The following is a 19,535-nucleotide window of genomic DNA, read 5'->3' as shown; positions in this document are numbered from 1 at the left end:
GAAAGGATATAATTGCGGTCACCATACTGAATCACAGATTGACACACGTCAACTCTAGAATCTAGATGCATCTGTCCCTTAGCGATTGAAACAGCATTCCTGGCAGTGCCGACGCGATGTTACCATCCCGAGGTTATAACAGTTCCTTCGTTACGAAGCGAGATTCTTTGCGATTCTCCCGCATATCAAACACAATACGAAATATCCAATCACATAAATTATAATATGAGTCAAACTATCTACTACTGTGACAAATGATAACGGTAAGCGAAGAAGCATTAAGAACAGAAATTAGACTATAATGTTTGTGCAGGCGCCGTAATAGGAAAGTTTGAATTCAAAACAATGGACAACCACTAAAATTACAAGTTCTGATTCTTTCAAACTTAACTTATAATCACTGGCTATTTTCTAAGATTGAAAAACTGACTGATATACTCTAAAAATTCTTCGCCCCTTCATTTCAGGAAACATCGTTCTATACATCAACTGTTGTGGGCTACACAAACCTGAAAACGAGTATCGGACAAGCTCGCTCGCAGCACCATGCTTTCTGTTTCTGAAAAAATTTAATTGTTACATCACACAGTTAACACTGACTGGCCATTATTACGCACATGAAATAAGTCGGCCTGCTAACCACGCCCATATAAACAAAACGTGCCCGCCCATATATTAGTAAGTGACCTATTCTCTCGTTTCCAAATGCGCGGAAATTTCAGAATCAGATTCATCGTGCGTCTGGCTATTACTGTATTAGGTGCATTTGTGCCGGTGATTTTATCGTTTTATGATGAATGAGGATGTTCCTATCATTGCTCAAGAAGTGAATGAATCGTTTAACGTTACTTTCCTCTCAGAAATTCATGAAATATTGAGCAAGTAAGTTCTGTTTTGGATCAAACTGTTTACAGTTTTACTAAAATCCTTACCTTTATACTGTTATAACTGTATAGTAACGAGCCACTGTCAGACTGTTACTACAGCATTTTAATGACAAATTCTGAAAATAAGTTCTGAAAGCATAGTAATAGAATAATGTCAATGTCGACCAACTGACAAAGCAGCATGTAGGCTACTGATGTACCTAGCTCTGTAGCTTGTAAATTTAAACCTGTTAATACTGTAATAGCATTGTGAACAGGTTTATTGCATTGAAAAGCATAAATACAGAAATATGTCAGTACCGGTACTGTATGTCTGCAAGACCTAAAACTGTAAAGTATCTTACAGTTCTGCAGTTATAACCTGCTTGCCTACATTTGAATTTAGCAATTTTATACAGTAATAAAAGTGTAAGTAGTCTACATACAGTATGTCAGTATGTATCAAGCCTGCAAGTCCAGCCCCAACATTTGCAGATTTGTCAGTTATCTGTTTATTGGAGTGAGGTTTTGAAGTTCATTTTAAGCTTTGTATCACTGTCGGCTATGAAAAATTTAATTGACGTACATCTGTAGATTGAACTTGTGTCTTCAATTTGGTGTAAAATGTGCTCTCAGTAGCTTCTGATTCTAAATTAGAAAAAAAAATTTCAGCTCACCACTCTGTGATTTCAACTACAATACAAATTTCAAGTTTTTTTCAGTTCTTAACTCCAGAGTATTTCTAAACATTGCTCTGACTCAATGCTATCAAAGGGTCTTACTACTTACTGAATACAGCGCGAAACACCGCAAAGAGCGCAAAACAGTGCGAAACAGCGCAAAAGAGCGCAAAACAGAGGAAAACAGTGCGAAACAGAAGGAAACCAGCGCAAAACAGAGGGAAACAGCGCAAAACAGGAGACGCAGTCATTACCACCTCCTGCCACGAAAGAACCACGGCGCCTCTCGCCATGGTTTTATGGCGCTATTTTCGGTATATTTACAAGGTTATGTACCGGATTATAGGTCATCATGCGAAATTTTATCTACCTTTTTGGTGCTCCAGAAGTATGTGCAGCATTATGTCGCACAACTTGAATCCGCTACACACACACACACACATACTATTTTCAGGTTGTGCGCCATCTTGGTGCACATACTTCTGGAGGTCCCTTTGTATCTAACCCTAACCCTAAAGCCAACCATATCCATAAGGAAAATGTTCTAAATTATGGTAGCCAAAATGTGTCACCAGCAGAGGCAGACCTGCCATTACAGCATTTCTGGCTACATACGTTGGTTTGTGTTTTTAATTTGTTGCCGTGGTACCCCAAGTCAAAACAAGGTGCCCCGAACTCATTGCAAAAATTTTTTCTGCTTCACACTGTTTCCCTCTGTTTTGCGCTCTTTCGTGCTGTTTCCCCACTGTTTTGCGCTGTTTCCCTCTGTTTTGCGCTGTTTCGCGCTCTTTGCAGTGTTTCGCGCTGTATTCAGTAAGTAGTAAGACCGGCTATCAAAAACATAAGTTTGACTCAAGACTTGATACTGTCATAGCCATGACTTGATGATGATTAAAGTTTACATATATTATTTAATTAATTTTCTTTCTTAACTTATTACATTTTATGTTCCATAAATCTTTTTTAACATAAATGCTATGTTAAATGTTGCTATTCATCCAATGTTTATATCATTTATGTAATTTTATTGCAGGTTGGAAGTTGGTCAAGATATCGACAGTCTTACAAACAAAGTGAAAGAATTGATAGGAAAATTTGATCAAGCAAAACAGGAGATTGCTGCTACTGGTGGAATTGATTCTACCAAAGAAAGACAGGAAACTGTTCTTAAATCTCTCCAACAACAATTACAAATCAAAAGACAAGTTATTGAGAAATATCAAAATCTCACACTTTCTCGTAACCAACCACCAACTTTGTAAAGACAAAAATAGAATGCAATGACAGGGAATCAAAGTTCTTTCATATATGAGTTTGTGGATAGGAATTCCACACCAGATATAGTTTGTGAATATCCCAGAGATTTAACTGAAGATTGCCCATTGATAATCGACAATGGATCATATCAGTATCGTGCTGGATGGGCAATAAACGATGAACCATCGATTATTTTCAAAAACGTCATCGCAAAAAACAGGTAAGAATGGTTTTCATTCGATCATTAATCTATACTATCTCAGTTTTTGTTTGAAAACTTTTTCTGTTTTTTGTGTGCACTCTGAATAAGGTTGAGGACAAGTGAACACTACTTCTTGTACATTACTATGATTATTTTTGTTTGAAAGCAGTTCTCTATACTTCTCAGCTTTATTTATTCTACCTAATCTAGGCAAGGTGACAAGGTGGCTTGGTATACTTTGCCAAATTCAGAAACAATTACAGATTTACAATTCCATTGCATTTTAAGAAATTTAATGTATGGATGTTCAATTGTATGAAAGTAGTGTCATGTTAACCGTTGACAATTCTCTGTAATGTTTATAATATATATATATGGTATATTTATATTTTTAGAGGGAACCGGAAAGATAGAGATTGGGATATTTTAGTTGGAAATGATATTCCTGATTTAGAAGCTGTCAGATGGATGATTAGAACTGCATTTGATTTCAACATTGTTGTCAATTTTGGAATTCAGGTAGGTTTCGATGGATTTTTCTTTTTATTATTAAGGGTATTGTTTGTGAAGGTTTTAAGTTCCCGTAGGCACAGTATGAGAAGTATGGATGGCAGTATTCACCAAGCAGTTCATACTCAAAATTATAGTGATGGTGTGATTGAAAACACAACGAATACTATGAACGAAAGATCTCTCACCTCAAAAAGGAATAGAATGTTCAAACTTGCTATTTTTGTTTCTGAAATAATAATCGAATAGTGATATGAAAACTAAATCGTGACAAATTGACAATACATAGGCCTACAAGCAATTTAAAAGAACAGGAGAGAGATGTGATGCAAGAATGCAGTTTTTTGTGGAGTGATCGAATTTACCAAAAGTTAAGAAAAAACCTTGATTTCTGTTGAAATTATTGAAGTCATCTCATGTATGATGATTTTTCACGCATCATTTAGTTGTTTCTATATACCACGAAATGTATCTATTACTATCTTTGTTTACTTGTCAAATCCGGTCTTTTTATAGTGTTTCTATGTAAAAAAATAAGAGACTTGGAAAGCCATTTGGTTGCTTGCTCAGTCTCTGACAACCTTCTGAGTTTATGAGCAACAGTGTGGATGGCATTGCTGGTAAGTATTGTGATAGCTGAGAGAATCGACTTGTAAAATGATATTTTTTTGTGAGAATGGTGTTGGGAAGGAATGCTTGCTCGTTATTTCTTTTATAACTACTGGTACTGCAGAGCATGTGATACTGTGTTACCGGTACATACTTAAGCATTTTTTCATATTTGTGTTATGTAAAAGAAATTTTGTTTATGAGATGATGCACTTGTTTCGTTGCAATCATTTCATCTATTTTGGGTTGGGTTTTGAAGAGCACAACTCTCTTGTCATATGTGACATCAGTATTAGTGATTGGACCAGATGGGACTTGTATGAATTATAAGCTAAATGGCATTGATCAGTCAGTGAAGGGAAATTCTTGAGTTACATTTAAAAATACAATTCAGTTGAAGAATATGTTGTGATAGGAAAAAGCAACATGAGTGAGACTTAGTTTGTTAATCCTGCTTTCAGTTTTATAAGTGAACTGAATTTTATTACCGTAATTAGCATTGTTGGATTATCCTACATCAAGTCATGATCTATTGAGACTGCCAGTCTGAAACAGTATAGTATCTTAGAAAAAGCAGAGTTACAGATCGGAAAGAATGATGAGAAATAGTTGACAGTTGACACACAGCAAAAATTGTTTTATTATAAGTCTGAATGCAACAGCATGGAATATTATGGAATAAATCTTGCCAATAACAATCAATGACTTTTTTCAATCTATTGCACGCACTCTGTGAAATGAAGTTTGTAATGCAGCCATCAATCTCAAAAAGGTTCTGCATCCTTTATGTGTGCAGATGGCTGTGTTTTGTTTAGACATCTAGAAATTGAGTCGCTGTATTTTTGTCTTATATTTATGTATTTATTGAAAGTACCAGTGGTACTTTATTGTAGAGTAAGTTATTGTGATTAGGATTCACAATATTTTTTTATTGACTTTTTCCAATAACATTTGGTTTTTTATTAATATTATGAAGTTTCTCAACATTTTTATTGTATGGCTCATATTTTGTAAAGATGAAAAATTTATTCTGTTTTATATCATTTTTCACCAGATTTGCTATTTAGAAAAAGTACTAGTATTGTCTACTTACTTGCAAAGATAGGAAGATTTCATGGATGACTTTGCGGGAAAATCAAAACTATCAAGCGGAAGTGCCATACCGGAAACTTCAGTAGAAAGTTGTGACATTGAATTATTCAATAATAATACAACTAGTGATTCCACATCAATTGATGATGTTATAAGAAAGACATCATTACTAGATTTACAGGACAGTTCGATCGCTTTCAATCAGGAGAGTCATCAGTATTCAATATCAAACTCACCCTTACCTCACCTTTCTACAGTAATGAGCCCTGGCCTTTTTTCAAGTCCAATTCAAGAGTCTACATCTAAAGTGTTACCCAAGCAGTTACGGCTTAAGCAAGTACTAACACTAAGACGACAGAGACGTTTCGGTAGTAGTTGTAATGGGTCTTTCATTCCTCGGCATTTCACAAAAATCATTAAGAGTCCTCCCAAAACGCAGTTTGTTAAACGACGAAAAAAGAAATATAAAATTTTTAGTACTTCGGTTGCACCTTGTCCATCACCTACTCAAAAATTCAATGACTCACTCTTGTTTCGTTTGAGTGGGATCTCGATGAGTCCTTCAACACCAATTGCATGGATGACACAAAGTCCGATAGAATGGGGTGCAGTTTGTACATCAGGCTCATTCTTCTCGAAAAAGAATTCTTGTACTTCAAATGATGCCAAAAACTCAAGCCAAACGGACAGTGTTTTATCATCTACCAAGAATTGCAAGAATGAAACAGAGTGTGTCAAAACGCCTGATTCCGGCAATACCAAAGAAAATTCTAAACCAAGATTATTGGTTTCAAATGATACCTGCCCACCTGACAAGTTATATTTCTGGCATGAAGATGGGTCAGAGCTAATCACTGATGAAAAACTTGGTTGTGGAGGATTTGGACAAGTGTTTGAAGGAACCTATCGTGGTAAAAAAGTCGCAATCAAGAAAATGAAATCAGAGTTTCAGCACAAGAAAGCAGTGTTTGAAAATTTTGTTGGAGAATTATTTTCACTTAGATTGAGTCATCCAAATCTTGTTCGTTCATTGGTTTTGGTACAACCTCCAAATTCACCTATGACCCCTGGGTCGAAAGGTCAAAGTTTTCTTGTCATGGAGCATGCTGGTACCAAAAACTTGTTACAAATCATCAATGACTTAGCTGAAGAGATTACAGTAAAAAGGCGCAAAAACATTTGTATTGATATTTTAGAAGGATTGACATATTTACATGATAAAGGTTTAGCCCATTTAGATTTGAAACCAGGAAATATAGTTGTTACATCACAAGGAACTTGTAAGATTTGTGATTTTGGTTCTTGCAAGCTCGTTAAAATGACTTCAAAAACTTTTAGCGTCAATTCAACAATTTCATTTAATAGTGAATCTTGCACACCATCCACAGCTGATTCTGGATTCTCGTCTGTCAACACAAGTGGAAAAATAAAGCAAGAATCTTTGCTTATGGGTACTTTGATGTATCGTGCTCCAGAACTTTTAAGAGGTCATCAACCAACTCTGAAAGCAGATATTTTTTCATTTTCTATTACTGCTTGGCAACTTTGGAAACGCACAAGTCCCTATCCTGGCCTGCACCAGCATACAGCTGTGTTTGCTATTGTCGCTTTTGGCAAGCGACCAGATATCTCCATTGACTCTTTTGAACAGAGCATATTCGATAAAAAGTATTTAGATATGATTATAAAGTCTTGGAATGGTGGTATCACCCAAAGACCAAGTAGTAGCGAATTGTTGAGTGAAATGAAATCATTGCCTTTGCATGATTAGGTTTCAAAATTTCTGATAACTTGGTTTCTGGTAAATTGTCATTGTATAGGGTTTCTATAAAGTCCTGTGTTAATACAGGTAAAGGAACTTTGATGTGCTTTGTACGACTAATGGTGGGTGTATTAAATGAAGTAATGATATCTACGGTAAATAAATATTGATTAAAATGAAACAACCTGGTTAGGATATATTCATTACCAAATTTTTATTGTAATAGAACAACCTACATTATTATTTTGTCTCCTGTCATATTCCTTTGTTTGCTCCTCGAAATGCATATCTAGTGATCCTTTTCCTGAATACTTATGAAAAGCAGATGTATAATCACTCAACATAATAAGCAGATGCTGGCATGCTTTTTCACCTCTTTTTCTGTGGTTTTGTATCTTTGTAATGTACCATCCTACAATTTTTGAGTAGAGAGACCTCATGAATATATATATCTTTGTTGTATATTTCAGTAGTATTTTGTGATTTATTCCGTTTTGTTCACTTTTGCAATACAATCTCGTTTCACAAGGATATTATGATCGTTAACTTGTCTGGAATGGATAGTAGCATTGAGAAATATCACATTCCCTTATCATTACTATGAACAGTTTTGGGTCGCAAGTCAATCTAGTTATCGGCCATTCAAGTCTCAAGTTTATTGTGAGCCCCAACATATTGTTGAAGTCGCGAGTCAATGCGAGCCTCTGCAATCATGAATTGAGTAGCTACTGCATATAGTTAAGTGCAGAAGTGGATTTCACATCAAGGCTTTTTGAGTATAACTTCCACAACCTAATAAAGATCACCTTGGAACTTCAACCTCTTATAGGGTACTGCACTAGGTTTGCATCAGCGGTCTCTTTTAACTGTCCAATTCAATTAAATATCGGTGAAGTTATAGCAGACATAGTTTTCTCTACTGCCTGGACTTGAGATATCTAACTTACAATGTCAAAGCAACTGCCCGTCCATTTTATAAATTGCAATATGGTTGCACGTTGCATCAGACACTGATGTGTTGAAGAATTATGTGAAAAAATTTCATAAAATAAAGATTTAGGTATTTTATTAAGCCTTTTAGAGTATAGTATTCACACTCTGAATGGAGTTCTTGCTATTTATTATACTTATTTTATATTCTGTTTTTCAGGAATCTGTATTCGACCATTCATTTCGTAATCTTGGTATTAACACTGAAGGTGGAATTCATCATCCTGTTGTATTAACAGAACCAGTTGCAAATCCAGCATATTGTCGAAAACAAATGTCAGAATTATTGTTTGAGGCATACAACATTCCGAAGGTGATTTTCCTACTCCATTAGCTGAACAATAATAATCTCTGTTGTAGACATTTTACCAATTTGTGCTTCATCAAATTCATTCACCAACTAAATTTTTTATTGAAGTATTGCTACACGAGTGAACCAAATGAAGCTATAGATCTTGGGTGGCGAACCTTTTTCAATCAATTGGTCATACATTATATTTTTATTATGAAAAAGAAGACTGTGGAGTGTGGATCAATGATATATGAACAATGTCTGTATCAATGAGAAACATACTGTTGCAAGTCAATTGTATTGTTATGTCACAAATGTTGTAACAACATTGTTGTCGGTAGCTGCATACTTAGTATTTCACTTATTGCTATCAATTTTCATCATGGCTCTGTTTTTGTTTGGGTCGACATATACCTTGCATTTTGTTACAAGATTGTACGCTCCGGTTGATCTCTGGAATATTGTGTGCTTGAACATGAGACAACTGCTCTGCAATTATATGCAGTTTCTTATCAATGTTTGCAACATCATTTCTCAGTCTGATTCCATTTATTTCCAGTTGATGTATGGCATTGATAGTCTCTTCAGTTATCAATACAACAAGGAATCTTTGAATTTGGGTGATTGCGCACTGGTAATATCATCAGGTGGATATTGAAATTTTATATAATAGGATTTTATTGGATTTTTTTTATTCATATTAAGGAGAGGAAAATGGATGACGTCTGGTTCTTAGTCCAGGTTGGGTATGTGAATTGTTAGCCTGCTATTCGTTCCAGATGCTCAAAGATCATTACTGACCAGCAGTTATATGAAACACATTGCATTGGTAAGGCGTCCAGCAATCCCCTCACACACATCATTCCCTCTCCCTCATAATTCAAACCAGCTTAAATAAGCACACTTGTATTTGTAACTGTTTTTGTAACTTGTATTTGTAACTAACAAAGTTTTTTGTCCTGGTTTCTTAGAAACATTTTGAGAAGTTATATCATGATTGACCACCGGAGTATTTATGGTTTCTGGGACCCTGTTTGGTTAGCCAACTTCTTTTAATAACCTCTTTTTTTAATTTTGTAGGATTTCAGTCAACACACATACTTCCAATAATAGATGGAAATCTTGATCTTAATAATGTTAAAAGAATAAATCTTGGTGGATATAACAATGGTGCATATCTGCAACGTCTTCTTCAACTCAAATATCCAAAGCAAAGCAGTATTTTCACTTTGACTAGGTAATTTTTTGTTTGGAGAGGGGGGGGTTTATTTTGTTTTATACGATAGCATCAGCCTGTACTTAGTGTAATCATATATATATATATTTATTCGATAGTTTCTTCGCCATGGCATTTTAAGTTTTGGGTACTCCTGAAGTATGGGCACCAAAATGTCGCATAACCTGAACCCTAAGCTGGTGCACATACTTCAAGAGGTCCAAGTTTTGGAACATCATCTGGAATCTGCTCATATACCTACTATTGCAGTATAATTTTCTGATCCTATGTATTTACCACCACTGATGTCAACTATGAATTCAATTTTACATACCGTATTTGCTCGTTTAATAGCCCGGGCGCCTATTTTTTAAACATACTCACTAGCCAGGCCCTTATTCAAACCGGCCCTTATTCAAGCAGGGCCGCTTGTTATTTTTAAAGTAAAATTACACACAAAAATACCGGTAGATAAAACCGATCGTTACAATAATTAATACCGTATAGGCGTATATTGTCATTTCCAGTTCTCAAGCATGATTTAAACGAGAATAATGAAAATTTTGACTTTTTCTACGCACCGCAGGTACAAATCCGCAAAAAAAAAAAAAAACTTTTACACCGGGCGGGTTTTCAAGCACCGGCCCGTATTTATTTTCATGTCCTGTTCACACGGGCGGCTATTCAAACGGGCCCTTAATCAAGACCGGGCGTTAAAACGAGCATTTACGGTATTTGTTTATACAAGTTTGCTATAATCAAAGTCCAAGTTGCAAATGGCCACTGGTGCACTAATTGCTATTGACACGATACAAGACTGAGACAATTTCAGTTAACTCTGTCCTGTGTATTTATCAGAGTGGAACCATTAAAAATCTTTATATAAAATGTAAAAATATTCATTTAACCTTTCATTCCAGAATGGATCAGTTTTTAAGAGATAAAGGTGAGGTACCTCTGGACTACATAGCTGAAATGAAGAAATGGTCTGATAGGAAATTCACCTCGAAAAACACAATCATGGTGCAGGTCCCCGAGAAATCCAACCCAATGTGTAAGCCAACTTAATATTTTTAACAGGGGAGATACTTTGGATCTGTTTCACTTTCTCGGACTTGAAATTCCTGCGTACTTTTTGTCTGTATGATGGTAGTAAGCATCTAAAAAATGAGTTTCTTGTTAATAATAGTGTTTTGATAAATTTGACTTCAGAAGGAGATTAAATATGTGATTAAAATGATTGCCTATTACAGGGGTTCTCAAACTTTTGGTGTTGCGGAGCCCCTGAAAAGGTTGACTATTATTCGCGGAGCCCCAAAAGAAATGTTAAAATTGTAGCTTTCCGATAAATATTCCTGAATAAGTTAAAAGTACTTAACTTAATTTAAATGCCAAACCTTTTTTAATGGGGTTAATGCAAGTCATAAATAAATCAAAATTTCAAAGATAAATTATATATAGGCCTACTCTTAATGAAGCTGTAAATTTGACACTTGACAAACATATTAATAAACTAGGGGTCGAATCTTTTCCCTTTTGACATTTTCGGAAGACTTAAAAGGCCGCTAAAAGTGCGCGATTGCATTTTGTTACAATCACCGATAGTTTTCGTCAGCATGGCATGTTTTTAAACATCTTTACGCCGGGGTTTATTTTCCCTAAATCAAAAATTTTCTTCGGCATATACATGTATTGTTCCACAATGACGACGATAATTGCTTTTTTGTTTTCGTGGGGAATTATGAGTTCAATGTGAAAAACATGTTACCATATAGTCATCGGCGACGAAATGCTAAAAATAATAATTAATAATAAAGAGGTAAATCCGCAACTCAAATTTCTTGATTGAAAAACGGCATTCTAAAATATTAAAGTAAATATTAAATAATTAAGTTTGGTTTTAGCAGACTCACGTCAGATCAAAAACGCTTTTATAGGCATTGTAAATCTCAAAATTTGGTGGGTTTTCTTTGGTTATTCATTGTATAGTAACTGCGAAATTGAAACACAGTCAATTGTGTGCGCGATTTACCTTTTTTTTATATTCTGAAACCACCGACGGAGCCGCATGCATTAAAATAAATTTCAATCGTATTTTGCCCAGATCTTGTGATTTTTTAAACGGCGATATCTTGCTTAATAATAATCTCGAGTGCAAAAGAACAAATCAAGTTTGACAAATTCCAAGATCGCAAAAATACGACTCCAATTTATTTATATCTGGCAGTTTATCACGTATTTTATGTTATTTTAGAATAGTATTCTTTCATTTTAGTAATTCTAATAGTAATCTCGAATGAAACTTGAGTAACTATGAGTACAATTGAATTATTACGACAAGACACTTTAAATGCTCGCATCGGCCATACATTGAATATTTTACGCAACAGAAATCTTGTTATTCGTTTTTTTATGATCGCAAAGAATGTTGCGCGGAAATTTCCGATTCAAATCCCCACCTCTTGAGAATCCTGGCTGCGTTCCAGCTTATAAATAATATCATTTTTTAATTCCGCCTCTTTGCCATGTTTCGAGGCTATATTGTTGTCAAATTTTATCAAAGCTGTTATTGCTTCTTTGAACAGTTACAAAACTAGTCATTATTTTGAAAAGTAATCGAATAGCTCGCGGAGCCCCTGGGTTTCACTCGCGGAGCCCTGGGGCTCCGTACGGAGCACTTTGAGAACCTATGGCCTATTACATAGTATTGCATGAGCTAATTGTATTCAGAATTTTGTTTCACAATAGAGACTATGTTAAGGTATAAGATTTGTTTACTGTACTTCAATTTTTTTGCTGAAATCCTGATTTATTTTGAATTCATTGGCATTATGTTGTCTTCTCATAGCCTCTTAATGTTTCATTCAGCTGGACAGATCACAAATCCTCCTTGTGAACGAACAATTTCACTTGGGAAGAAGCTGAGGAGAGTAAGATTCTTTCTAGTTCTATATATATATATATAAACATAGTACTCTATGTACAAACTATCAAGAGGCTCGCTCAACATTATTTCTTATAAGTCCTGCAACCTTTTGCATCATAATAAGCATTGATAACTGATCTCACTGTTTATTGCTATTTCGTTTGTTTGAGGTTCAAATTCTGTGCCTGTTAAGATATCAATATTTGTTACCGGTATATGATTTTTGGACTACATACTTGTCAACACAAGGTGGCTTTCAAATCTGCCAATCAGTTGCAGCTTCCTTCATGCATCTGGAACTATTATTTGCTTGGCTATTGCCAAATCTAAAAAAGTGAAGAGTGGTTGTGGGTAACACAGATCGCTATATAATTAAATGGTCTTATGAGCTTTCTTCTTTCCTGGGATAAGTTTAAAGAGTCCTATCCAACTTACAAACAATGCAAAGTTTTCTATAATTCACTAACTAATGATAATTGGCCTAATTTTCTAGTTGGAGTACAGATATTATGATCTCGAATGTATTCTCGAACTTGAAGACGAAAATCCAGATGCAATGTCTAAGGCCATGTCTGATGCTGGGTATGCAGAAGTAGAAGATATTAATAAGAAAATGCATAAGGTTTCTGAGTTTGTATTTTATTGTCATTATTGTGGTTTATTTCCTTTTTCTGATAAATTTACATTTTATGAGGCAAAACCAGTTAAAACCGACTCGAACAGAACATTTCAATTTTATTATTGAATTTTCCTAAATGTTCACCTTGTGATTTGTACATGTTAAAATAGTATAAACTTACTTACAAATTCATTTTTTTTCTCAGCTGCAGACAAAAATTGACAAGCTTCACGAAGAAATGACATTTCTATCACAGAATCCACTCCCTCCTACAGAGGTACCATTTTATTTTTTTTTCTGAAATTTCCTCTTATGCTTTAAACGGGGTTGTTTCTAGGCGTGCCCCGATATTTTTGCAAGTGAATAAGCTTTTCTGATTTGGCATGAGCCTGCTTAAATACTTAAAACTCTGGGTGAGGAGGTATGGTATTGGGTTTGAAGAAAAATTAGTTGACATGGAAAACCAACATTGGAGTCAAGTCATGTTTATTGTGGCCACTGAAATTATTTCTTTCAGAAACCTTTGGTTTAACATCCCAATTCCTATGCCTGAATGTGTAGTGAAAGATGTGTAAACTTTTTTTGGACCTCCTGAATTATGCGCACCAAGATGGCGCACAACCTGAACTCAGGTTGTGTACCAGGTTGGGGTTCAGGTTGTGCGACATCTTGGTGCGCATACTTCTGGAGTACCCTGCATATAAATCCTATCTTTTGTGAATTTGTTAGTTTTAATTTGTTCTAATCGGATATTGATATTCATACATTTGTTCAGATTCCTATTCGAGTAGAAAGACATCAAGCTCTGGAGATTTTATTTCAACCATCATTAGTTGGATATGATCAAGCTGGTATTGGTGAAGTTATGGAAACAATTTTCAATTCTTATCCAGAAGATACTCAAAACCAAATGGCAAAAAATGTTCTAATAACAGGTTGAAAAGTCATCCATGTTTTTTTCTTGACATTTCCTTGGTAAATGTGCCCTCGATGGTGAACTTATAAGAGTTGTGACTATTGCTATTGACATACCATTTAATTGCTTTTTTTCTTAAAATTCGAATTTTGTAGTAGATTTGATCAGAAAAAAGGCTTCTCAAGTTAGTTAGACACAAAGTTAGGAAACTACTTCCTTGTGACCTTTAACATCTACTCGCTGCGATTTACTGGTGCAAAACCAGTTTGGTGGTGCATTTTCTATAAATTTTTGAAAATTCTAATAAAACCACTGGCAATTGAGCTCAAAGAAGATTTGGAAAAGAATATAAGTGTAGTAATACTCTTGAGACAATCAAAGTTAAATTATTTCCACAGACTAGACTTGCTTGCTTTAGCTTTCTGTAATTTGTCTTTAATCTAGTCTTTTAACTTTATAAACTTATCACAGGAGGAAACACCCAGTATCATGGTTTCAGGCATAGAATTGAAGCCGAACTGACTAAATGTCGCCCATTTGGTTCTGAATGCGGAGTAAAAGTCTCAGAAAATCCAACCCTAGATGCATGGAGAGGTGCTAAAAAGTGGGCAATGAGCCATATGGACCAGGAAGATATGTGGATGACAAGACAAGATTATGATGAACATGGATTTGAGTATTTGAAGGAACATAAAGCTTCGAATAAATATTTGAATGTGAATTCTCCAGTGCAAGAATGATTTATCCTTCTGTTCCCAACGCAATCATCCACCTGTTTGAGGCTACAACTTGCTACACATACAGAAGAGGAATGATGAACAAGTTTCAATGCCAAAGCGGGACAGCCCAAGAGAAGGATACCATCTTTTGTGAATGAGCTGATATTCCAGGCCATGTTTAAAACAGCGGTTCAGTCATACATGGCCATTCATTGCACGTACAACAGTAACACTTTCCAAATCTTCGGGTTAAAAAATAAAGTGTATTGTAGTTTTGTATGTGTGTCATATTTCGCTGAAGATGTGAGCAGTCTAGGATCGGAATTCAAAATCACTTTATTATCATGCGAAATTTTTAATAAAATCTCAATCTGACTAGTTGTGTGAAGTCTGTCAGTGGTTCGACACCACGTGGGGTTTGAGTAGCTTGCCTCTTCCTAGACTGCTAGAAAAAGGCCTGTGCTCATACCGGGCTGACATGTACAACAGGATTCCCAAAATTTTGAACTAGTACTAATTAGGGGCTAAAGTTCTTTTGACTGAAGTATGACGAACTGATTTAAAGATTTCACACAATTGTGGTTGTCATATCCCAGTTAAGGCATGGCTGTGAAATGAAATTACACTGGATTCCAGACACCAAATTAGGAAAAATTTTCAGAACTACAGGTTGTGAACTTTTTCGGGTGCGAGCCTTCTGTATTGGACATACAGATTGTTTACTTGATCAATTGCTCTAAAATTTTAAGTAGTTAAAGATTGTGATCTTTGCTAGAAGGCCATTTCTTCTATTTATTTTAAAAATTTCTGTCGATATGGGACTCGTTTTTGTGTGTGATGATGTCAACATAGTTAAAAATTGCACACCTTCACGATCGTGGTCCGACGAAGTCATGAAGAATGCAGTGCCGGTAGTCTCCCGTACAAAATTACATACCCATACTACTTAGTTCTTGCCTTGGCCACAAGTGTGAAAAATTGCATACCTGTACTACTTCGTTGTCCACAAATTTTGACCATCGCTATCTTGATCGACACTGTTTTTTGGGTACCTTTGGAAAACTACGAGCGCCGAATCTGGAGTTTGAAAATAAAACTCCATTCAATGTGAAACCATGCTCAACAGCTCTGACTGCCGATACTTGATTTTCCTTATATAAAAAGTCACATCATTGTCCGAAAAACACAATTCCTGATCATATTCTGTATTTCCAACTAATCTTTAAAATTTAAATGCAACAATAGTGTATATAGTAATTTTAAACAGACTAGAAGAACCCGTAAACCCATATCCCAAAGACCAAATCAAAACTGCACATTAAACTTTCAAGCAAATAGTATCAACTTACACATTTAGCGCCTACTTTTTACAATTCATTTTTAGTGTCTACAAATCTGTGCTCAATCTCTGCATATTATAAAATAAAACCAGGCATTTTGTGATAGTACTTTGCAAAGCATGTTCCAAACAGCCTGTATTGCCTAATGGCCTACAAATAGCCAATTGTGACATAAAAATAAATTCTTTGTTATATCTGTAGTGATGATCATCAGACAACACGTCTAACTTCGAAGAATCTTTGTAAATAGTAGATCTGTCCAAGAGTCATTGCAACAAGAACAACGGACTCAAAAAATGCCCACAATACCACTCTTGAGTTTGTGTTGTCATTGACTGAAATAGAATAAACGAAAAGGTTGATATCCTTGTCCTTTTCAAACTATTTAAGCGTTTTTAAGTTGTTTGATATAAATTATAGCATTTGGGGGAATTATACGAAAAAACAGATGCTAAAGTATCCAAGAAAAACGCTTTGATCATTGAAAATTAACACTAATTCCCAAAAAATATTAATAGCTGTTCTCAGAACACTGTAATGGAATTACGGTACGTTAAATCCTGAGTAATAGAAAAAAAGGAGGGAAAATAGGATTGCCGGTAATCGGAATACAAGAATGAAAGAGTGGGTTTCCAATCGTAATGTATTACTCCGTTATCACCAAGTAAGATAGCAAATTTTATGGAGTATATATACATTATTTTGCAATGATCATTATATCAAAAGGATGGTGGTAATTTTAAAGACGACAGCTTACATTCATAATTAGAGAGCAATTAACAATTCCCAGCCTTAATTTAAAAACAAATTTTTTCAAGCCTATGTCTCTCAGTTTCCACTCTTATTAAGATTTTTCACTTGTCTTACTTGCTCTGTGTATCCTTTCTCTAACCTCCATATACTCTTGTTCATGTTTTACACCAGTCATTGCAACAGAAAGTTCATTGATCATTGATTCCAATTTGTCTTGGTGTTCAGCTAAAAATATTATAGGTAATATCAAGTAACTTCTATAATTGCCAGACTCTTTGCAATTTTGTCAGGGTATAGGTGACATAATCCAATCTGATGGGAATTTGTATCACCAAATGTCTTAAATTGTACTTCAAACATTTATAACTACCCAGATAGATTGGCACTATGAACAATACATTGCAAAACATATATGGAACGAGAACAGACTTAATACATCCGCTTGAAACAAGTTTTCATTCTCACTTATGTTTCCCAGCTCAGTACATTGTTACAAGATGGCATAGGTGATTGCTTCCATACCGCTTGAATACCGGCCGGGTGATCATAATATAAGTTATACAGAGAAATAGGAGAAAATAAGCCAACTCAGATCACAGAATAAATCCATATAAGTTCTGAACTTAGTAATATCAAACCAATTTAATTTTGTAAAACAAATACTCTTACCATCTGATTCTGGACTATCGTTCTTAGGGGAATCACCAATATCAACGCTAAACATGACAATTTTCGGAGTCATTGTTGACATCTTATTACTGAAACAGAATTTATACATTCCATCCTTGTGAGCAGCAAATGCATATTTTCCATTCGACTCTTTGATTCCTTTGTAGATGCTCTCACCATCTGGGCCAGTAACCTGAACAATTGCAATTATTAGCCATTGTAAATATAAATCAATATAAGTAACGGGTCATTGTAGAATTACATAGCTTTTTGCAATACAGAATTACATTGACCAGATAATGAAAATGAAACTATATTAAACTTGAATACTAACATACATGAGAACTATTGAATAAAAACAGAAATCATACATGGTATATTTAATAAAGAAAATTATAGTTTGATATTTTCTTCAAATTACTTTTACCTACAAACATTGCTATAAAGTAGCATGTTTTTATTCGGTTTTATATAACTATTCAAGCAAATGTAAAGGTCCCTATTTCTCATAACTGAAATGTTGGTCATAAACTGCTTTGGTTATTTTGAAACTGATTATACACCAAACTAATAACAGAACCAACCTCCACATCAATGTCTAAGAATCCACCTTCAGCTACTTCAAACATCAGACCCATCTTTGTTCCGGACGGAACTCTGTCGTAGAAACATTCTTCCGCATGAGCATCAACAGTTATAAAATATGCTTGAATTGTTTGCGCAGAGAATGCGATCAGCACCAAAGCTATATAATATTTAATCATTCTTGTTGATATTATTTACAAGGGTTGAACTCTAAAATATAAAAATGTAGAATCTCTTTTATTTGGTATGATTTTAACACATGTTGAACAGCAAAAAAATATTTAAAGATGGCTAGAGTTGATGAGAATTTTAGACACTCAAAAAGTCAATTGAACAATATAGCAAATTAGGGCCAGAAATAAGAATATATTTTAACCACCTCATAGTGGTTATCTTATCGCCAAAGTTTTTTTTTTGCCAGGCTGTTAGAATGAGTTTTACAACATTTACACTAATATGCATAGCATATACATAGGATAAACTTGTGCAACGTCACAATAGACAAAAAAATTTCATTGTCTGGGTTTCTACGATATATATTAAGCATTTTCGTTGGTGTTTTTTCCTTGCTTCAATTGTCTATGTTGTGGTTGATTCAGATGCATTTATTCACTCGTGTTTTTTATGCAAGAAAAAAAAAAACAATAGCAAGGCTGTCATTGAATAGATAGTAATGGGCCCAATGTGATTAGTGTATTGGTATATCTTTGTGGAAAAAATTTACATGTAGTCAACAGTTTTATGAAAAAGGAATCAACAATGCAATGCTCACATATGCCAGTATTCTATAGAATTACAGACGTTGACTAAAATTACACAGCAAGAAAATGAAATGAATAAATTATTGTCTGCGCAAAATTTATCAGCTGTGGAAAGTTGAATGTTGCTATCAATAATACATGTAGAGTGTGTAAATTAAAAACTAGAAGGCATAAGATTTCTAGAAGAAGTAAATTTAAAGCCTCATTGATACATTTAGACTAAGTAAGGTTTCATGTCTATATCATATTTATTATTTCTGAAATCGAATGCAACTTCCCATGCGCATTCAATTTCATTTTGCTCAAAATCATTGCATGTGCCATTATTCATTTGTTTTTATTATCATACGCCTACTGAATAAATTTCACTTACAATTATAGAATTAAGTGATCAGTTAATCATGGTTTATATTTGACGCCAAATATCTTCGGTTTATCACAATAGCCTATCACCGAGAGATGGGGCTTATTAGCTAAGTGGTTTAAAAGTATAACCGCTCGAAAGTTCAATACATTAGCTTATTTTTGTTTGTATATTTCTGGCCCAAGCCTCGTTTTTTTTATAATTTTTTTGGTAGTCTATGTTTTTCTCGATCTCCAGAATTGTCCATTTTTATTTTATAAACTATTTCAGTATTTATAAATCCAACACCTAATTTTTTAATTACAATTGGTACAATGCTATCGTTTGTCTGTTTACATTATATCATTGATTCTACGGTTAGATTAGGGGGATATCTGCAAATTAGAAAATATGAACGATTCCCACTG

At 34.6% G+C, this 19,535-nt stretch overlaps 4 protein-coding genes across 4 annotated transcripts; 3 read left to right on the top strand and 1 right to left on the bottom strand.

The window, feature by feature from the left end:
• The first annotated feature begins 656 nt into the window (after window positions 1-656).
• On the top strand, window positions 657-2,808 carry LOC144425173 (uncharacterized). Its single transcript, XM_078114612.1, has 2 exons — window positions 657-882; window positions 2,580-2,808. The coding sequence occupies exons 1-2, from the start codon at window positions 791-793 to the stop codon at window positions 2,806-2,808; spliced, it is 321 nt and encodes a 106-aa protein (XP_077970738.1). The 5' UTR covers window positions 657-790.
• An 18-nt stretch (window positions 2,809-2,826) lies between these two features.
• LOC120328013 (actin-related protein 5-like) lies at window positions 2,827-15,031 on the top strand. The gene is made up of 11 exons (XM_039394386.2): window positions 2,827-3,023; window positions 3,401-3,524; window positions 8,129-8,281; window positions 8,820-8,907; window positions 9,341-9,497; window positions 10,397-10,530; window positions 12,345-12,406; window positions 12,896-13,024; window positions 13,227-13,298; window positions 13,797-13,956; window positions 14,409-15,031. The coding sequence occupies exons 1-11, from the start codon at window positions 2,827-2,829 to the stop codon at window positions 14,675-14,677; spliced, it is 1,545 nt and encodes a 514-aa protein (XP_039250320.2). The 3' UTR covers window positions 14,678-15,031.
• LOC144411622 (uncharacterized) lies at window positions 4,790-7,507 on the top strand. Its single transcript, XM_078114611.1, has one exon. It carries the CDS (start codon window positions 5,239-5,241, stop codon window positions 6,985-6,987), a length of 1,749 nt encoding a protein of 582 aa, XP_077970737.1. The 5' UTR covers window positions 4,790-5,238; the 3' UTR covers window positions 6,988-7,507.
• An 814-nt stretch (window positions 15,032-15,845) lies between the features above and the next one.
• On the bottom strand, window positions 15,846-18,240 carry LOC120327888 (transmembrane emp24 domain-containing protein 2-like). The gene is made up of 4 exons (XM_039394244.2): window positions 18,003-18,240; window positions 17,419-17,611; window positions 16,864-16,974; window positions 15,846-16,331 (listed from the first exon to the last, which is right to left on the bottom strand). The coding sequence occupies exons 1-4, from the start codon at window positions 18,180-18,182 to the stop codon at window positions 16,207-16,209; spliced, it is 609 nt and encodes a 202-aa protein (XP_039250178.2). The 5' UTR covers window positions 18,183-18,240; the 3' UTR covers window positions 15,846-16,206.
• Between the last annotated feature and the right edge of the window lie 1,295 nt (window positions 18,241-19,535).

The sequence above is a fragment of the Styela clava genome, chromosome 7 (genome assembly GCF_964204865.1).
Source record: "Styela clava chromosome 7, kaStyClav1.hap1.2, whole genome shotgun sequence".
NCBI classification, from domain to species: Eukaryota; Metazoa; Chordata; class Ascidiacea; order Stolidobranchia; family Styelidae; genus Styela; species Styela clava.
This window is presented reverse-complemented; position numbering and strand designations above follow the sequence as displayed.

What these genes read in the sequence shown, in the direction of transcription:
- LOC144425173 (XM_078114612.1), top strand. Translation starts at nt 791, where the DNA reads ATGATGAATGAGGATGTTCCTATCATTGCTCAAGAAGTGAATGAATCG. An exon ending in ATTCATGAAATATTGAGCAA is followed by an intron (nt 883 to 2,579) that starts GTAAGTTCTGTT and finishes ATTTTATTGCAG; the next exon opens with GTTGGAAGTTGGTCAAGATA.
- LOC120328013 (XM_039394386.2), top strand. Translation starts at nt 2,827, where the DNA reads ATGACAGGGAATCAAAGTTCTTTCATATATGAGTTTGTGGATAGGAAT. An exon ending in CGCACTGGTAATATCATCAG is followed by an intron (nt 8,908 to 9,340) that starts GTGGATATTGAA and finishes TTAATTTTGTAG; the next exon opens with GATTTCAGTCAACACACATA. An exon ending in AAAAAATGTTCTAATAACAG is followed by an intron (nt 13,957 to 14,408) that starts GTTGAAAAGTCA and finishes AACTTATCACAG; the next exon opens with GAGGAAACACCCAGTATCAT.
- LOC144411622 (XM_078114611.1), top strand. Translation starts at nt 5,239, where the DNA reads ATGGATGACTTTGCGGGAAAATCAAAACTATCAAGCGGAAGTGCCATA.
- LOC120327888 (XM_039394244.2), bottom strand. Translation starts at nt 18,182, where the DNA reads ATGATTAAATATTATATAGCTTTGGTGCTGATCGCATTCTCTGCGCAA. An exon ending in CGATAGTCCAGAATCAGATG is followed by an intron (nt 16,975 to 17,418) that starts GTAAGAGTATTT and finishes TAATATTTTTAG; the next exon opens with CTGAACACCAAGACAAATTG. An exon ending in AGAAAGGATACACAGAGCAA is followed by an intron (nt 16,332 to 16,863) that starts GTAAGACAAGTG and finishes ATTCTATTTCAG; the next exon opens with TCAATGACAACACAAACTCA.